Below are 16,639 nucleotides of genomic sequence, written 5' to 3' on the forward strand. Positions count from 1 at the left end.
TCAATGTGTTCGAGTGGATAATTAATTCTGGCTACTAGCAGTAGTGGATGTGCTTTTGTACCTTCAAGTCTTCACTTGTAATTTGGTATACACATGTACTGTTTATTCATTTATTCGCATAGAATAAATGCCTTGAATCATGTCAGTGAGTGATGTGTTCGTGTCTGTCCGTGCAGGGCAGTCTGGTCCTACATATTAACATAGTATTTGCGCCTATCGAAATATGAGCTTGTATGTGCATCTAGTATGTTGTTTCGTCTACCGCAACATAAAGTTTTGGTCCTCCGGGCCGGATATGAACCAGCAATCTATGGATACAGTCCACTCCAGCATTTATTCACATATAAATATGGTTTATAATAAAGGGTACAGATCTCTTTACTTGGTTATGGGGGTATTTAGGGGTTGTAGTAAGGATATAAAGGAGAGGGCATGTAAGTCTCTGGTAGGACCCCAACTAGAGTATGGTTTCAGTTTATGGGACCCTCACAAGGATGACTTGATTCAAGAACTAGAAAATATCCAAAGTAAAGCAGCTCGATTTGTTCTGGGTGATTTCCGACAAAAGAGTAGCGTTACAAAAATGTTTCAAAGCTTGATGCTTGTTGTTTTAAGGGGCCTAACATCGAAGGTCATCGGCCCCAATGTTGCAAAGTTTGGGCTGGGAAGACTTGGGAGAAAGGAGACGAGCTGCTCGACTAAGTGGTATGTTCTGAGCTGTCAGTGGAGAGAGGGCGTGGAATGACATCAGTAGACGAAAATATTTGAGTGATGTCTTTAAAAGTAGGAAAGATCACAATATGAAGATAAAGCTGGAATTCAAGAGGACAAATTGGGGCATGGGGGTTAGGTATTGGAATAAGTTACAAAGGGAGATGATCAATTAATTTCCAATTACTTTGCAATTATTTAAGAAAAGGCTAGGAAAACAACAGATAGGGAATCTGCCACCTGGGTGACTGCACTAAATGCAGATCAGTAGTGATTGAGTGATTGAACTGACGTTGTTGGGTGCTCTTTTTCCAAATTCAACTATCCTGGGCATATTCGAGTTTATTTTTAATTTTACTGTTTTATGCCATGGTTAAATAGTGTTTAAAGCAATTTAAATTATTAAACCTTCATTTCAATTGAACTATGCACACTATAATTGAACTATATTTTTTCAAATTTCACCGATAGAAAAAATACTCACAATAAATTGCACAAGATCAACACAGCATCACAATTACTCCGCACATCACAATGTTAAAGTCCGCCTAGAACAGGACAGAAACCTGACATCTAGCAGCCAAACCGTGAATACAGTGGGGCCATCTTTTCAGCGGTAAACGGGTAGCTGTGTTCCTCGGCAACGGTAATGTGCGAGATCGTTAGTTACCTGTGAGATTGGACGGCGTGACTGTGAGTCCGTCAAGAATGCCTTTACGGCGACGAAGAGGCCAGTATCAACACCTCCCTGCGGTTGAAAAAGGCCGTATAATAGGGGTACGTGAAGTTGGATTTTCCTTCCGCGCTATTGCAGAACGACTTGGCCGGAATGTCTCCACTGTGCATGTGTGCTGGCAGCAGTGGTCACGAGAAGGTACGCTCTCAAGAAGACCGGGTTCCGGACGTCCCCGTGGCACCACCGAGAGTGAGGACCGCCGTGTTCAGCATATGGCTGTGTCGCAGCGGACTGCGTCTGTAGCTACAATTCTATCGGCAGTTATACCACAGTGACGAAATGAACTTTTCGAAATCGGTTACTTGAAGGACAGTTCCGAGCCAGACGCCCTGCGACGTGCATTCCACTTACTCCAAACCACCGCCGTCTGCGACTTCAGTGGTGTCAAGCGAGACCTCATTGGAGGATGGAGTGGAGGTCCTTTGTTTTCTCCGTTGAAAGCCGGTTCTGCCTTGGTGCCAGTGATGGTCGTGTGTTGGTTAGAAGGAGGCCAATTGAGCGCCTGTACTCCACCTGTCTGCGGCGTCGACATACTGGACCTACACCGGGGGGTTATTGTCTGGGGAGAAATTTCCTATGACAACAGGAACACTCTCGTGGTTATCCCACGCACCCTGACTGCAGATGTGTGCGTACGTCTGGTGATTCGACCTGTTGTGCGGCCATTCATGAGGAGCATTCCCGTGGGTGTTTTCCAACAGGATAATGCATGCCCCCATGTCGCTGTTGTAACCCAACATGCTCTACAGAGCGTCGACGTATTGCCTTGGCCTGCTCGATCCCCCGATCTGTCCCCAGCCGAGCACGTGTGGTACATCATTGGACGACAACGCCAGCTTCATCCACAACAGGCATTAACCGTCCCTGTATTGACCGACCAAGTGCAACAGCCATGGAACTCCATCCCACAAGCTGACATCTGGCACCTGTACGACACAATGCATGCACGTTTGCATCCCTGCATTCAACAGTCAGGCGATTACACCGGTTATTTATGGTCCAGCATAAGAGATTTTCGATGGCTTTCGATGTTACCTCGACAAATACATTGCCAAAATTACCGTTTTCTACAGCCCTTATTTCACGGTGTTGGGATATTTTGTTCCACCAGTGTATATGCTCAAAATATAATGGAATATAACAAAGAACATCTTTGTGCAGGGTTCCTTATTATCTCCCCGGATAAAAAGTAGTTTGGAACCCAACATTTAAACCTCATATATGTAGGTATACAAAATTCAAGCCAAATGATTTGTACTCTACCAGACATACCATGGCAGTATTTAAATTGTTTCGTTAACAGTGAACGGAAATTATCTAGCTGTCAGAATAACCCCACCAAAATCTTAGCTTTGAGAATGATTATTTTGTAAACAAATACGAAGAAGTAAGTATTTCGAGTATAACAATGTAGTGAGATAAATTAGTTGTAAGAAGTAAGTTATACAACGATTAATAACACGGTAGAAGGTGTACTATTAATTTCATCCAGAACCAATCTCGGATTACTACGTCGATATAATATACATAACATGTTATTGTTCAATTTGTTTTGCATATTTCTTATGTACTAAATGTCTAACAGCTTCATGCTGTCAAATGTTGGCACAGACAGATAATGTCCATCTTTCCATATTTTGTAGAGTCTAATTTATATAATGCAGGAAAATAATCATATATATTAGGGTACTATAGGGTCTTTAATATCACCAACGTATTTGAAGAGCTTATGTCCGTCAATCATATTCATTAAGTATATGAGGTTAAGGAGGTAGTTACCAAAGGGTACGATTACAGTAAAAGCTATTGGCACCACCGACACAGATATGTCTTATGGCGACGATGGGACAGGAAAGCGCTAGGACTGGGGAGGAAGCGGCCGTGGCCTTAATTAAGGTACAGCCCCAGCGTTTGCCTCGTGTGAAAATGGGAAACCACGGAAAAGCATCTTCAGGGCTGCCGACAGTGGGGTTCAAACCTACTATCCCCCGAATACTGGATACTGGCCGCACTTAAGCGACTGCAGCTATCGAGCTCGGTACAGTAAAAGAAACTGGTCTATGAACAGAAAGGAAATACCGTTGAGGTCAACGGATGAAAGGCTAGCGTGTACTTAACGGTTGATATCATTATCGTAGCCATGGAGCCTGCAGTGGAATCCAAACCATGAACTATGATATTTGTGTATCAAATACCCTGCATACATTCACTATGAATTGAAGCACAGCCACCTTGGTAAGAGGTAGTGACGATGTCACCTGTCGGTCACACATCCATTACATTACAAGAAATTATAATCTAAAGCTACGTATTTATAATTATCAGTCTGCTAAAAGTAATGGTTCAGTACAGGTACTACCGAGCTCGATAGCTGCAGTCGTTTAAGTGCGGCCAGTATCCAGTATTCGGGAGATAGTAGGTTCGAACCCCACTGTCGGCAGCCCTGAAAATGGTTTTCCGTGGTTTCCCATTTTCACACCAGGCTGTACCTTAATTAAGGCCACGGCCGCTTCCTTCACACTCCTAGCCCTTTCCTGACCCATCGTCGCCATAAGACCTATCTGTGTCGGTGCGACGTAAAGCAACTAGGAAAAAAAAAGTACAGGTACTAACACATTCAAACCCAGAATTAAATGAAACACTAATATACCCTGACTAGAAAACAGTAAGAATGCTGAACGGAACTCGCGTGTGATAAGACATCATCAACTAGTAAAAAGATAGTTTAAAAAGAAGCTGGCGCATTTGTGCGTATGATAATATTTTCCCCTATATTTTTCTCAGAAAGGTAAGTTTTACATTTTATGAATGTTTGAATCAATTTTCAGTCTTCCATTCTTTCAAAATTCAATCTAAAATAACATTAACACCGTAATTGATAACGGAATGAAAATATAAGTAATTCGTTAAAAAGAGCATAGGTTAAGCACTTTTGACCTACATATATTCTTAAACAACGTCGTTTGAATTCATCAACATTTATTTCCACTGCATCTTCACAATAAAAATGATACTTCTATGGCACGTATAATAATGCCCAATAAGAACTTTTGTTTCCGTTCCATTAATAATGGTAGATAAGGGATTCATTTATCCGGTCTACACCTAGCTGTTAAACAAAGATGGTGCATCTAGTTTCAAGGTTCTTTCTATATCACACAGAAGATATATTAAACATAGGCTACTCTCATCGTGTATCAGTTAATGATTTAGACAACTGAGCGGTATGATCATGTTTATCTGGAAAGAATAATATCCTGATAAAAGTGTCCAGTACTTCGAAATGTTTCCTAATACTCATTTTGCTTTTGAGAGGGAAAAGTTTATTTCGTGCTCATTAATGTAATGGTGACAAAATTCCCAACAATATAACAAGTTCGGCTACGCATTCTGTAATTATTGCGGAGTCGTTATACCTCAATATATGTTAAACTTTTCACTCAGAACTGGAGTAGAAAGTTCTCCTGCCTAATTAGAACCATGGGAAATGTTAGGTTTTGACATGGTAGAAGTTTTCATCAGCTTGTACTGCGTAACAATTTTTCTGCGCATCCTTCAGCTTCCCCACAGCGTACCGGGAGCGTCTAGGCTCCTAACTAATGTTACGGTGATTAACCAGGCATGTAATACTTCCTAGTCAAGGAAATAGCTATAAAACGTTCAAATACAAGGTACAAATTCAGCACTTTCAATTATGAGACCTGTTAAAATAGCCTGGTTACTTTGGATTCAGATAAAAATAATTCTGTGAAAGAAGCCTGTTTCATTATTTTACTGTCGTTTGAGATATACTTGAGAAGTTATATGGTCTATAAGACTATATTCATATCTATGATTACCCGGGAGAATCAATATAATTTCCTTAGAAATGCAGTAGTCAATCTTTGCCGGAAGCATTCTGAAATGTAATTAAATTTCACCTCATACTGAATTCCATTTTATGAATGCATTTCATGTTCAATCTAGTCAACTGTGATCGTAGCATTTATCATGTATATTCCTTAATTATCATACATCGCTCAGGGAGGGGTCCATTTAGAAAATGGAACATACGTGAGTTAGGGTGGAAATTACCTTGGTTTACCCTTCCTTGGCCCATGCCATGTACCACCTCTCATTCATCTCTTGATATATATAAAAGTAATAAAATTGGAATTCTAAAATGTAGTAATGTTAAAATGATGTTGATTTTCCCTCATTATCGTTCACTGGCTTGGTACTAATGAAAAATTACTTAATTTTAACTTTATTTTAAATGTGAAGTAATCCAGGAATTCAATAAATTTATTCAATTAGAGAACATATGCAACAATTCATGATGAACATACTAGAGAATATAGTGATAGTGGAAAAGAAAGTCGATGAAGGAAGAGAGGTCTTGTTGAGAGTTAGGTTACGATTTCAATAGTGAGTAGCACCTATAGGAATTCTTTTGACAACTACGAGAAAATTATGCAAAAGTTTAATTCGTCCTCGTACGAATTCTTTACCCAGTTTCAAAAGTAGATCTTTGCAATAAAGTGATGCCTGAATAGCACTGACCTGCTGCAATGATGTGGAAGGCGCAAGGAACTCTCTGATGACCTATGCGGTTTGATGCCCAACATAATAATGTTCCGTAATCCAGCTCGGTCATAGGAGTATACGATACGAAACTGGTAGTACCATTGCGGGAGATGTGGGCAGCAGATACATCCAGGCTCTCAGCAGAATTGTTGAAGGTCCAACGGAACGTAACCTGCGGTGGATTTGCTTCTACTTCGCAAGAGATGTTGGCCTTCTCTTGCTTCGCTATGCCATGTATCCGGCTCTGGTTTGGTTTACAGGTTGGAGCATCTAGAAAGACGGCATCGTATTAGTAGTGTACAGTCATATGGATGAATATCACTTTCCATGTTAGAGGCGTGATATTTCTTTACGCACTTAAAATATATTTTATAATGTTTTTCTGTTACCATATGAAGACTCCACTTCCAAAACTGTCTACATCCTAAATAAATGATTTTGTGAAAAATCGCGGAAAACTAATAACTCTTTTCCGTTTGCTGGCAGTGGCCAACTTTTTAAAGTTTTATAGACGGGGGAACAAACATTTATTACGAAAATCAAGGCTCTATATTTGCGAAGTTATTAAAGATTCTTGGTTGGATGTAGAAGGTTTTGGAATTGTACACTGGAATGAGAGAGTTTTGTAAATGATTTTATCATTTAGATTCAAGTAATATTATAATAATTTCATTCTTGCAAGCAGAATTCACGAATATTAAATACTATTATCATTTCCGTAAAACTGTAAAATATTACAATAGCTTTCTGAAACTCAGATTGTACTTATAATATTAAGCACGCGTTTCTTACTGACAACATATTGGATTTTTCATTTGCTATGGAAAATGTTTGAGCATTAAATGAAAACACAATACAACAGTTCAATTCCTCAGGTCATAGTCTTCTTCAATGGGATGATGTAATTCCTCGTGGTCTTCATTGGAGTCTGAATTACCCTACATAGCATCTTTATAGAATGACAAATCATTCATATTTCTCCACTCGAACCCTAATTTATCTTCGTCTATTTTTGAATATTTGGCATAATAGGCTGCATGAAATTTTCGTATATCATGTATTGTCAAATTACCACAACTACAAACACACTGTTTTTATATTACATCCTGGAAGAATAGCGAGTATAGGCCTATATCTGAAGAGAAATAAATTACAAGTAATCAATACTGATATTATTTTGTCTCATTTATGCCGACTATTCAGTTTACATGCAATTATTTAAAGTATTTGGACTCGCACGCTCAGTATTAAAAATATAGGTACCATTACCTCCAATATTTATCTTGGATTTTTCTCCATTTCAACGAATCATTCAGTTTCTCCCGTCCTCTGCCGGGAGATGATAGCAATCTATTTTATACAGTGTTAGTAATTGTTGAAAACATGAACTTAAATTGACCTTGAAGGAAAAATTAAAAGAAGGATGGAGAAAGTTTTGGAACCAAAACAACAAATAATATTCATCTTGCCTATGGATTGAAGAAGTTCTGAAAATAATTCATGTGGGAAAGAGATAGTTTTGGAGCAGCATTAATGGTGGAAGGAGAGTTTCTGAAAAATTACATCATCTTAGAAGCTTTGTTACGCAGAGAAATAGCAAGCTAAGCCATGAAATGGATTTGTTAGAAGAGTTTGTTGAGAGACCAATACAACCATTACTTCAGTTTTTAAAGGTGGAAGGAAGCAGTTTTGGAAGCGGTGTCTTCATATCCATATACCAAATCGGTGCAAAAAATCTAAAGTTAAACTGACAGGAGATTACACTATGCAGTCTTTCATTCACAACAGAGGACGCTGTAAATCTTGCAGCTTGTTAGCTGAAGGCACACATACAGTACATACAGGCCTATCTTCACTATAGACTGGTATGCCTATCAGAGTTCAGTATGCAAGCCAATTTGAATTAACCATGATAATCCACAATACCTTAATTGCATTGGCTCTGTGATGTCACCAAGTTCCAAACCCCTCATCAACAACATATTAAAAACTAGGTCTAACCATCGTCACCGTTGTCTTCTCCTACTTCTCTTACTCTCTACGGCGGAGTGCATTATTCTCCTAGGCATCGAGCCTCCTCTATTCGCCTCACATGTCCCACAACCAAAGCTGATTTGTACGTATAGGTTCTTCCAAGGATTTCATTCTTAATTCAGTCTTTATCTCCTTATTCTGAGTACCCTCATGCCATTGAATGCATTTCATATTACCAGCAATTATGCTTACTACATTCATGTTACTTCCAGCTTATAAGTAATATATCCTGAGTCCATTCATCTTCACTCCCGTACAGTAAAGTCGGTATGAAAGGAGACCGAATTAATTCTAGTTTCGCCCGAGAGCTGGCTTTTTCTAACCGAATACCGTTGATGGCAACTGCATTAGCTTTGCGGCACCTTGATGATTCATTTCATCTAATATACCACCATCCTGGGACAATATACTCATATATCCGAAGTGCTTGAAGTGATTCACCTTTCTCCAATTTCGTATTCCATATCTGGCATTCCATCTTGTACCGGAGATACACCCACCCCGCGCATTTAAATTAAGCGCCTTGGAGAACGCCATTAAAATATAAAACTTGCAGCAACTAGGACAAGGAGTTTCAACATTTCTCAACAGATGTCGCTACTATAAAGTTATATTGTGCCCCCTGGTGTGAAGATGAACTATTTTAGTGTTTGCTTTTTGATTTTCAAAAGTTATTAACACTTCTGCCTCTTCCCGCCAACTCAAGGCGTTGACCAATCAAACATTTTATGTAAGGTAAATCCGGGACAGATGCCGCCCCGGTAGAGATGCCGCATACACTGTAGCTAAAGGTTCCCATCGGTACAGCTAGATGGCAATATGTGTGGTTTTTCAGTTTCTAAGGAAGAACTACTGTCTGCGAGTGTGACGAAATTTGCTCTATATTACGCCAATTATAGCCGATATCATGAGGCGAGTACATGTTTCCTCCTGACAAAGTTTTTGCGTGTGTTAATTTATTGTATATTAAGTTGGCTTCAAATGCTTAAATCAGACGTTTTTAGTACAGTAGACGTCAGAAGCATAACTGTAGTTGATAGTAAGCTAATTTTGGGCCATGATAGCCTTTTGGTATGAAAACAGGAGGGTGCGGCGTCTCTCCCTGATAGTTGGGAGAGTTGCCGCACAACAATCCGGCTGAGATGCCTCATTGCTATCAGATTCTACAAGCGATCTGGAAACATTCAATACTATTCAGAGTGTACCGGTATTTTATTCGAATATTTTATCGTCTCACGATTCTTGATATACATAATCTATTTTTATTAATTTCATTGGTAACATTATTTTATTATATAAAATTATATTATTTTCAGCAATAAAAATTTGCGACATTCCTGCTCAGTATAAAAGTAAGGGCACTGTTAAAAGACCTCAATGGACACAGGAAAATTTAAGAGAGGCTGTTAAAAGACTGAAAGCCAAGGAAATACTGGTCATGGAGGCAGAATGATACTACAAAATTCCGGAACGAACACTGAAACTTAGAATGCAGTCACGAAATCTGGAAAAGGGCTCTCTGGGTCCAATAATCACCGAAGTCAAAATGATATTAAAAAAAGGATGACTGTATCCAGTGTTTGAGTTACAAACAGTGACTGCATGAATCTTGCTCTACATATAACGACTGTTGCAGCAAAATCGCTAGAGAGCAAAGTTTTAAGAAACAATCTGTAAAAACTTGTAAGAGGATAAACATCAGTTTTTGATTCAAGAATCCTGCCTTAGACATGTTTCCAAATTACTGTGTCAGGACAGAATTATATTCATTATGATTTTGATATTTCCTTTATATAACACAAGGGTCCCGTGGCGTAGGGATAGCGTGCCTGCCTCTCGCCCGGAGGCTCCGGGTTCGATTCCCGGCCAGGTCAGGGTTCTTTCTCTCGACCTGAGGGCTGGTTCGAGGTCCACTCAGCCTACTTGATTGGAATTGAGAATCTATCTGACGGTGACATGGCGGCCCCGGTCTCGGAAGCCCAAAATAACGGCCGGGAGGATGCGTCGTGCTGACCACACGGCTCCTCGTAATCTGTAGGCCTTCTGGCTGAGCAGTGGTCGCTGTGCAGGCCAGAGCCCTTTCAAGGGTGTTAAGTGCCGTGGGGTTTTATATAACACAGTGAAGAATCCATTGCACATGCACATTTATAGTAAATGGAAATTAAAATATGATTAATTTAATGTTGTAAATTATCAGATAGATTTTTTCCATTGAATGATTATATTATGTGGATATAATTGTCTTGTAGTACGTTCTAGTGTTCGGTTATATTAAAGTTGAAGAAATTGGCTTAAATTTGATTTTGTCATTAATTATTTTACTTGCGGCATCTCTCCCGAGCAAAGTCGGCATCTATACCGGGATCCAGGGAGAGACGCCGCAGATTAAACAATTACTTTGTTCCCTCCTTTCTCCCAGTTACTTTCAATTGCCAGTATTGTGTTCATCCCTGATCAAATGTACATATTTTCAAATTATGCTCGATGAATTTGCAACAATTTTTAAAGTAATTATACCGAGATATAACAAAAGACATAAAATGTGCGGCAACTCTCCCGGAATTACCCTATGTATTTAATCACCAATGAAATTTTTTTGTATTTATTTGATTATCCAATGAGAATTGGGGGTGTGTCAAGGCCTTAGCCCAGAGTTTTCTGGAACTTTTCCCACGGCTATAAAAAGTGGCACATTTTCGGACCAGGTTGTTTTAGTCATCGCTTCCGTCTAGAGTGTGTTTATAAAGGAGGCGGGGCGCCTCGTCCATCTTCGGGAGGTCCACCAGCTAAAGGTAATGGTAAATCCAGTTTAGAATCTGATAGTCTTTCAAAGCTAGATCGAGGGGAAGGTTTCAAATCTTTAGTAATGTAACTTCATTTTCTAAAATGTAAATTTCAAGCAAACCGAAAGAACTTATCTGATATCAGGGAATAGAGAGTGATGTACCCTCTTGTGTTCCCTCTCAACTTGGTTGTGAGGTGACTAAGATTGTGTAACCTTTTCTATCTTGTAATTTCTTTAACTTAACTATTTTTTCCGTATAGTCACCTCCATAGTATAGGCATAGCCTCTGTAACGTCGGGCCATAAGCCCAAATAGGGTTTTATGCATTTAATGTAAATTTCTAGGATTGCAAGTGTTCGCCTCTTACCATTTTGGTTTTTGGGCCAGTAATTTAACCTTTTGTTTTTATTCAAAGGCGTGGTAGAATGGGTGCGTGTTACTCCTGTTAAAACCTATGTCATTCTTTTCATGTCAAGGATATCAGACTGTTGAGCAATTAAAACAGTGAATACTGTTTGATTTTGCTATATGTAGGTTATGCCTTTGATAGGCCTAGAGAGTGTGAATTTTTGAAAACAGATCCTTAAGTGTAAATTCATAGAGCAAGGACGCTCTTCCTATTAATGTAAAGGCTGAATGGTGCCCTTGTAAGGCTATAAATGTAGTCTCCTAGATAAATCTTGTGGAGCACTGGTGCTCTTGTACGATAGCATATTTTGGATACTTTGTCTCCTAGTGTTGTAAAAGAAATTGGGAGATCCATCTCCTTGTCTGTTGGTTAAAAGGAAACAGTTGTGCTCAGGTAAAGTTTGTGATCTGGGAGGTTCAAGCTCGTGTTGAAAATGGTAGTTGTTTTTTCTAATTTTGTCACGCAAGATTACGAGCTAGTCTAGTTCGTGATCTATTGTTATTTGCTCAGCAAAGTGCAAATGTTTAAAACCTGAAAAGAAAAAAAGAAATAGAAAGAAATATAGCTCCAATTTTAAAGTTTTAAATTAATCCTCTGACTGTGTTATATCCACCCATCATGCCCGCACCTTCTTTCATCACTCTTTCCATAATATCCTCCTAACAAATCTTATTAGGATTCTTCTCTACTGACATGACTTACATCTTAGAAATAGTAACGCTCATATCATATTCAATGCGCCTCTTTTCAAGCACCAGGATATTAGATTGCAGGCTTTTAGCACGGTCTATAATTAAAACCATGTTGTCGGCAAAGATCAACATGCTTACTAAATGTACACCCAACTCAATCCCTCCCGGTGATTAAATATCTATTTTTAAATGATCCATGCACATCAACATGCTTACTAAATGTACACCCAACTCAATCCCTCCCGGTGATTTAATATCTATTTTTAAATGATCCATGCACATCAACATGCTTACTAAATGTACACCCAACTCAATCCCTCCCAGTGATTTAATATCTATTTTTAAATGATCCATGTACGCTGCGAACAACGCCTTGTTTAACCGCCGTAAGTACTTCGAACCAAGAACTCATTCTGCCATCAGTTGTCACTGCGACCCGATTGTCAACACAACTGCCTTTGATTGCCAGCAAATGTCCTACCCCTGATCTCATGATCCCTCAGTACGGCTGACATCCTTTCCCTTGGTACTCTGTCGTATGCATTTTCTAGGTCTACGGAAGATAAACATAACTGTCTATTCCTCTTAAAGCATTTTCAGTTACATGTCGTATACTGAAAACCTCGTCCTGAGAGCCCACCTGCGATCAGAAACCATACCGGTTTCCATAAAACTATCTCCTCACCATTGATCGCACCATCCTTTCCAAAACGGCTGTGAAAAACTTGCCTGGCATAATTATTAATGAAATACCTCGATAGCTGTTTCGATCCTTTCTTTTCCGCTACCTTGTAAATAAGTGCAATTACTGCCCCCGTTCAAACAAAGGTATCTTATATTCCATGCTAAACCTGTTACTCCACGAACCCATTTAGTCCCTTTGTTCCCGGTACATTCCAAAATTTCTGGCTTCATTTCATCTACCCGTGCCGCTTTATGAAAATATAGTTTATTTCTGTTCTTCCATTGCCTTCGCTGTTCTCCTCCTTATGAACTCAATTGATTTTTTAGTTCAAACAGAAAGATTTCCTTTTGCATTGAGAGGATACTCAAAATATTTCTTCCAGCTGTCGACTGATTCACTAGGATCAACAATGAGTTTGCCTGGTTTATCCAAAACACTACCCAATACACTTTTCCCTTCCTTTCAAAGATTCTTTGTTACAATCCAGACTGTTGTTTTCATTTTTGTATAATTCCCTGTCTACATCGTATTCTGATACGCCTTCCTTTCTTCCTTTACAAGCACCCGCCGGTAATTAAGGCTTGAAGTACACGTGGTCTGACACAGTGGTCAGGCGGAGTGAGTCTCATTGGTGAAAAATCATTTGATATCAGATTGTTGGCCGGCAGGTTGGGAGAGTTGGTAGTATACCATTTATAATCACTAGATTTGTGCCAAAAGCCTGGATTAAATTCCAAACCTCTCCGCACTATTCCTACGGAGTGAGAGCATAGGGCTGTGTTAATCATGATTCGTCCGTCTGATGGGGGCATTAAGGTTAAACGCCGAACCCTTGGTATTATTTGACAAAATAGGTTACGTGTAGATACGGAATTTCACCCTCTCCCTAAATCTATTTCATCACCATCTCACATCCCGACGCGCATGCAGCCCCTTGGATATCAAATGGAAGGATTTGCATCGGAAGAGCCGAACATGCCCTCGGACACTCCCGACACTGGAAGCCACACGAAAAAAAAAAAATAAATAAATAAATAAATAAATATACTCGTAGAAAATAAAAGTTTTGTCCGTACATTGTTCAAAATTTAAAAATAATTTTATTTCTGTATCGGTCGTGTCCACAGTAACAAGGAAATGCACTCTTTAATTTTCCGTAATTTCTGTCTATATGTCTGTATGTATGTACGCGCATCACGAGAAAACGGCTGAAGAGAATTTAATAAAGGTCAGTGTGTAAAGTCGGGGAATAATTCGCTACAATACAGGCCATAAAAAGTTTTATTAACGCTGAGTGAAATGGTAGTTTAGGGGAAGGCCTAAAATGTAATTCTCAAATATTTGTTATTAGTGGTCCTATCGGTAAACTTATATAGTATTAGATTTCCTATCGTTTATGCCTTATACTTTCTTACCTTATTGGCTATGATAACAGAGATACTCACGCATTTGGGTTTTTGTTGCTAAGTCCATATCAGCGCCGAGTCACGAGAAAATGGCTAAATAGATTTTAATGAAAATCGTATATAACGTAGGGAATAAGGAACTACAGTCTACACTATAAATTACTTTATATTATTCCATAATATCACAGAGTCGGAAGAAAAATAAGTGTGAAGGCCTACAATATATAGCAAGCTCATAATGTTGATCAACAATAAAATGATATTGATCATTGTTTTTTGTAATGTGTTTCGTGTCTTCTGCTGCCACTCATCTTAGATAGATGGGATTACTGCTGCCTGAAAATTGGCGGGAAAGATCTGGAGAGTTAGATAAATTTCTTCTTTATCTTGCCATTCCTCTGGTTCATAAATTTTCTGAAACTGCTGGTACGTAACACACTGGTTCATCATAGTACCCCAGCCATTCAATCCCTACTCTGAGGCACTGGTTAGAATGAGCAGAAAAGCGTTCGCGGCTGTCTGCCGCCTGGTCATTCCAGCACTGGAACTTTGCACTGTTCGTTAAAAGTGAGAAAATGTGCGATTTTTTTATTTGATCGAGTATTTTATATAACATTGCTTTTAATCGCTACATTCCTACTGACGTCATTGTAATGATCTATGTTGACTTCAGTTGGGAAAAGCACAAATATAGTTTTTCTGAGAATTCCGTAGCGAAGCACGGGCACATCAGCTAGTAAGTAAATAAATGAATAAATCTTTACAAGCTGTCCCATCATTAATCAGAATAAGCAATTTCCAGGGAGCTCTCTCGCCTTTTTCTACTACTTAAACATTGAATGCTATCTCTTCACTTTCTATTTCCTGAACGTGGCGATTGTCTACCCTTAGGAACTTTTCATTAATCATACCGATGTTCTTCTATCGAAATTCCTTATCATGGAGATTTTGGACACTTATTCATCTGCCGATGGACTTCAGTTTCTCTATCGTGGGCTTAGTGATACCCAGTTCACTGCAGATCAGATCATCGGAAATTCCCTGGAATAACTATACATCCCTAACAGATCTTCTGTAATTCGAAGTCAGGTCCATTATGGGTCAGCTGCCTCTATTCACCTCTCCCCATATGTGACTTTGGCTTGGAGCATGACTTCACAAGTCTTAATTCCATATTAGCACAGAATTATTTTTCCCATTCCAATTTGCTTCAATATCTTTCCCACACTTAGCCATCGCACTCTCATATCCCTTAGTTCTGTTTCCAATCCTCGCACTGAAATGAGTACTATCTTGTCCTCCATGTGGACCCTGACTACGATGTTACTCAGAACTTCATAAAATTTGCCTACTTAATCCTCACCTGCTCCCTCTCGTGATGAATACACTGTGAACACCGTCGTCTTAATTTCTCGAACCACTAAATATGCCCACATTATTTACTCATTAACGTGCGTTACAGGAATTATTTTGCAGGGTATGGTGTACCTGATGAACAATTCTACCTCGTACATTGGCCTTCCCCTTCTAATGCTTCTTAAGAGCACAAATAAATCTCTTGTCTCTTACTCCCTATCTCCCATCAACTAGGCTCGTTAACTTTGTTGACTCAACCAGTTCTACTTCCTTCCAAGAGTCACATTAATATTGACCCCATAGAATTCCATTTCGTTCGCCAAGTTGTTTCCTAGAAGTCCCTTGCCTGTTAAATGAAAATGGGTCTCCGTCACTCGGCAGTTATACATCCTTCAAACATTCTGAACTCAGTAAGTTTCTGTGAAGTAGGATTCTGCCTTACACTATTAGCACCAGTGAGAAATCCTCCTCTAACGAAACAGGGACCATTGGTGGATTGTATACTCCCAGTCTTAACCACATGAGGGCAAGGAGATTCCCACTCCTGTTCCACAGCAACTGGGATCCCGACCCTACGGAATACTTTTTGTGACACTCAGGGCTCACGAACTAGGACGTAACTGCAGTAAACCACACCATGAACCACTAAGAATTACACAGAACTGAAGAGTCGTTGGGAGAGTGGAAATCATACTTACACATGACGTTGAGATAAAAGGGTTTGCTTTCTCCGTCTCCTTCAGCGTTATACCCCACGCACGTGTAGTTTCCTGCACTCGAGCGGCTGACACCTTGCAGTACTAGGCTCTGGTTGCTTATAATGATTCCTTGGGCCGTGTTGTGACTCAGAAGCCTTCCCTGAAACAGTAAAAATAACTCTCTATTGGTAGAGAAAGCAGTAATCTTATCTTGATATCTTAAATCTCATAAACCATAATATGAATTTTCACAAATGTGTTGCACTGAGAACTTTTAAAGGAACGAATGTATGAAACATGGACATCGAGAGACTTCAGAGTTTCATTTGAATAAAGGTTTTTATCTATATGTGTAGCGGGATGCCTAGCAGCCACGGTCAGTGTGTCGATACTTCACATGGGAGATCGTAGGTTCGACTCCCCGTCAAGAAGTCGTTAGGGATGAGGCAGACGCACATTTATATCCACCTACACCAGGTTACTTCCGGAGAGCAAGGACGGGCGTGTACAGACATAACTACTCGTATCCACTAAATGCCAGGGTTATAAATACTGGAAACC

The 16,639-nt window shown here is 39.5% G+C and overlaps 1 protein-coding gene across 1 annotated transcript in view; it reads right to left on the minus strand.

Annotated features, from left to right (window-relative positions):
* The window catches only part of side-VII (sidestep VII), an 843,150-nt gene that overhangs the window by 138,424 nt on the left and 688,087 nt on the right, over window positions 1-16,639 (minus strand). Inside the window, exons 6-7 of the mRNA XM_067139977.2 lie at window positions 16,079-16,238; window positions 5,990-6,283 (exon numbers count right to left, since the gene is read on the minus strand). Coding sequence (XP_066996078.2) covers window positions 5,990-6,283; window positions 16,079-16,238 — 454 coding nt within the window. The remainder of the gene's footprint in view (window positions 1-5,989; window positions 6,284-16,078; window positions 16,239-16,639) is intronic.

The sequence above is a fragment of the Anabrus simplex genome, chromosome 2 (genome assembly GCF_040414725.1).
Source record: "Anabrus simplex isolate iqAnaSimp1 chromosome 2, ASM4041472v1, whole genome shotgun sequence".
Classification (NCBI taxonomy): Eukaryota; Metazoa; Arthropoda; class Insecta; order Orthoptera; family Tettigoniidae; genus Anabrus; species Anabrus simplex.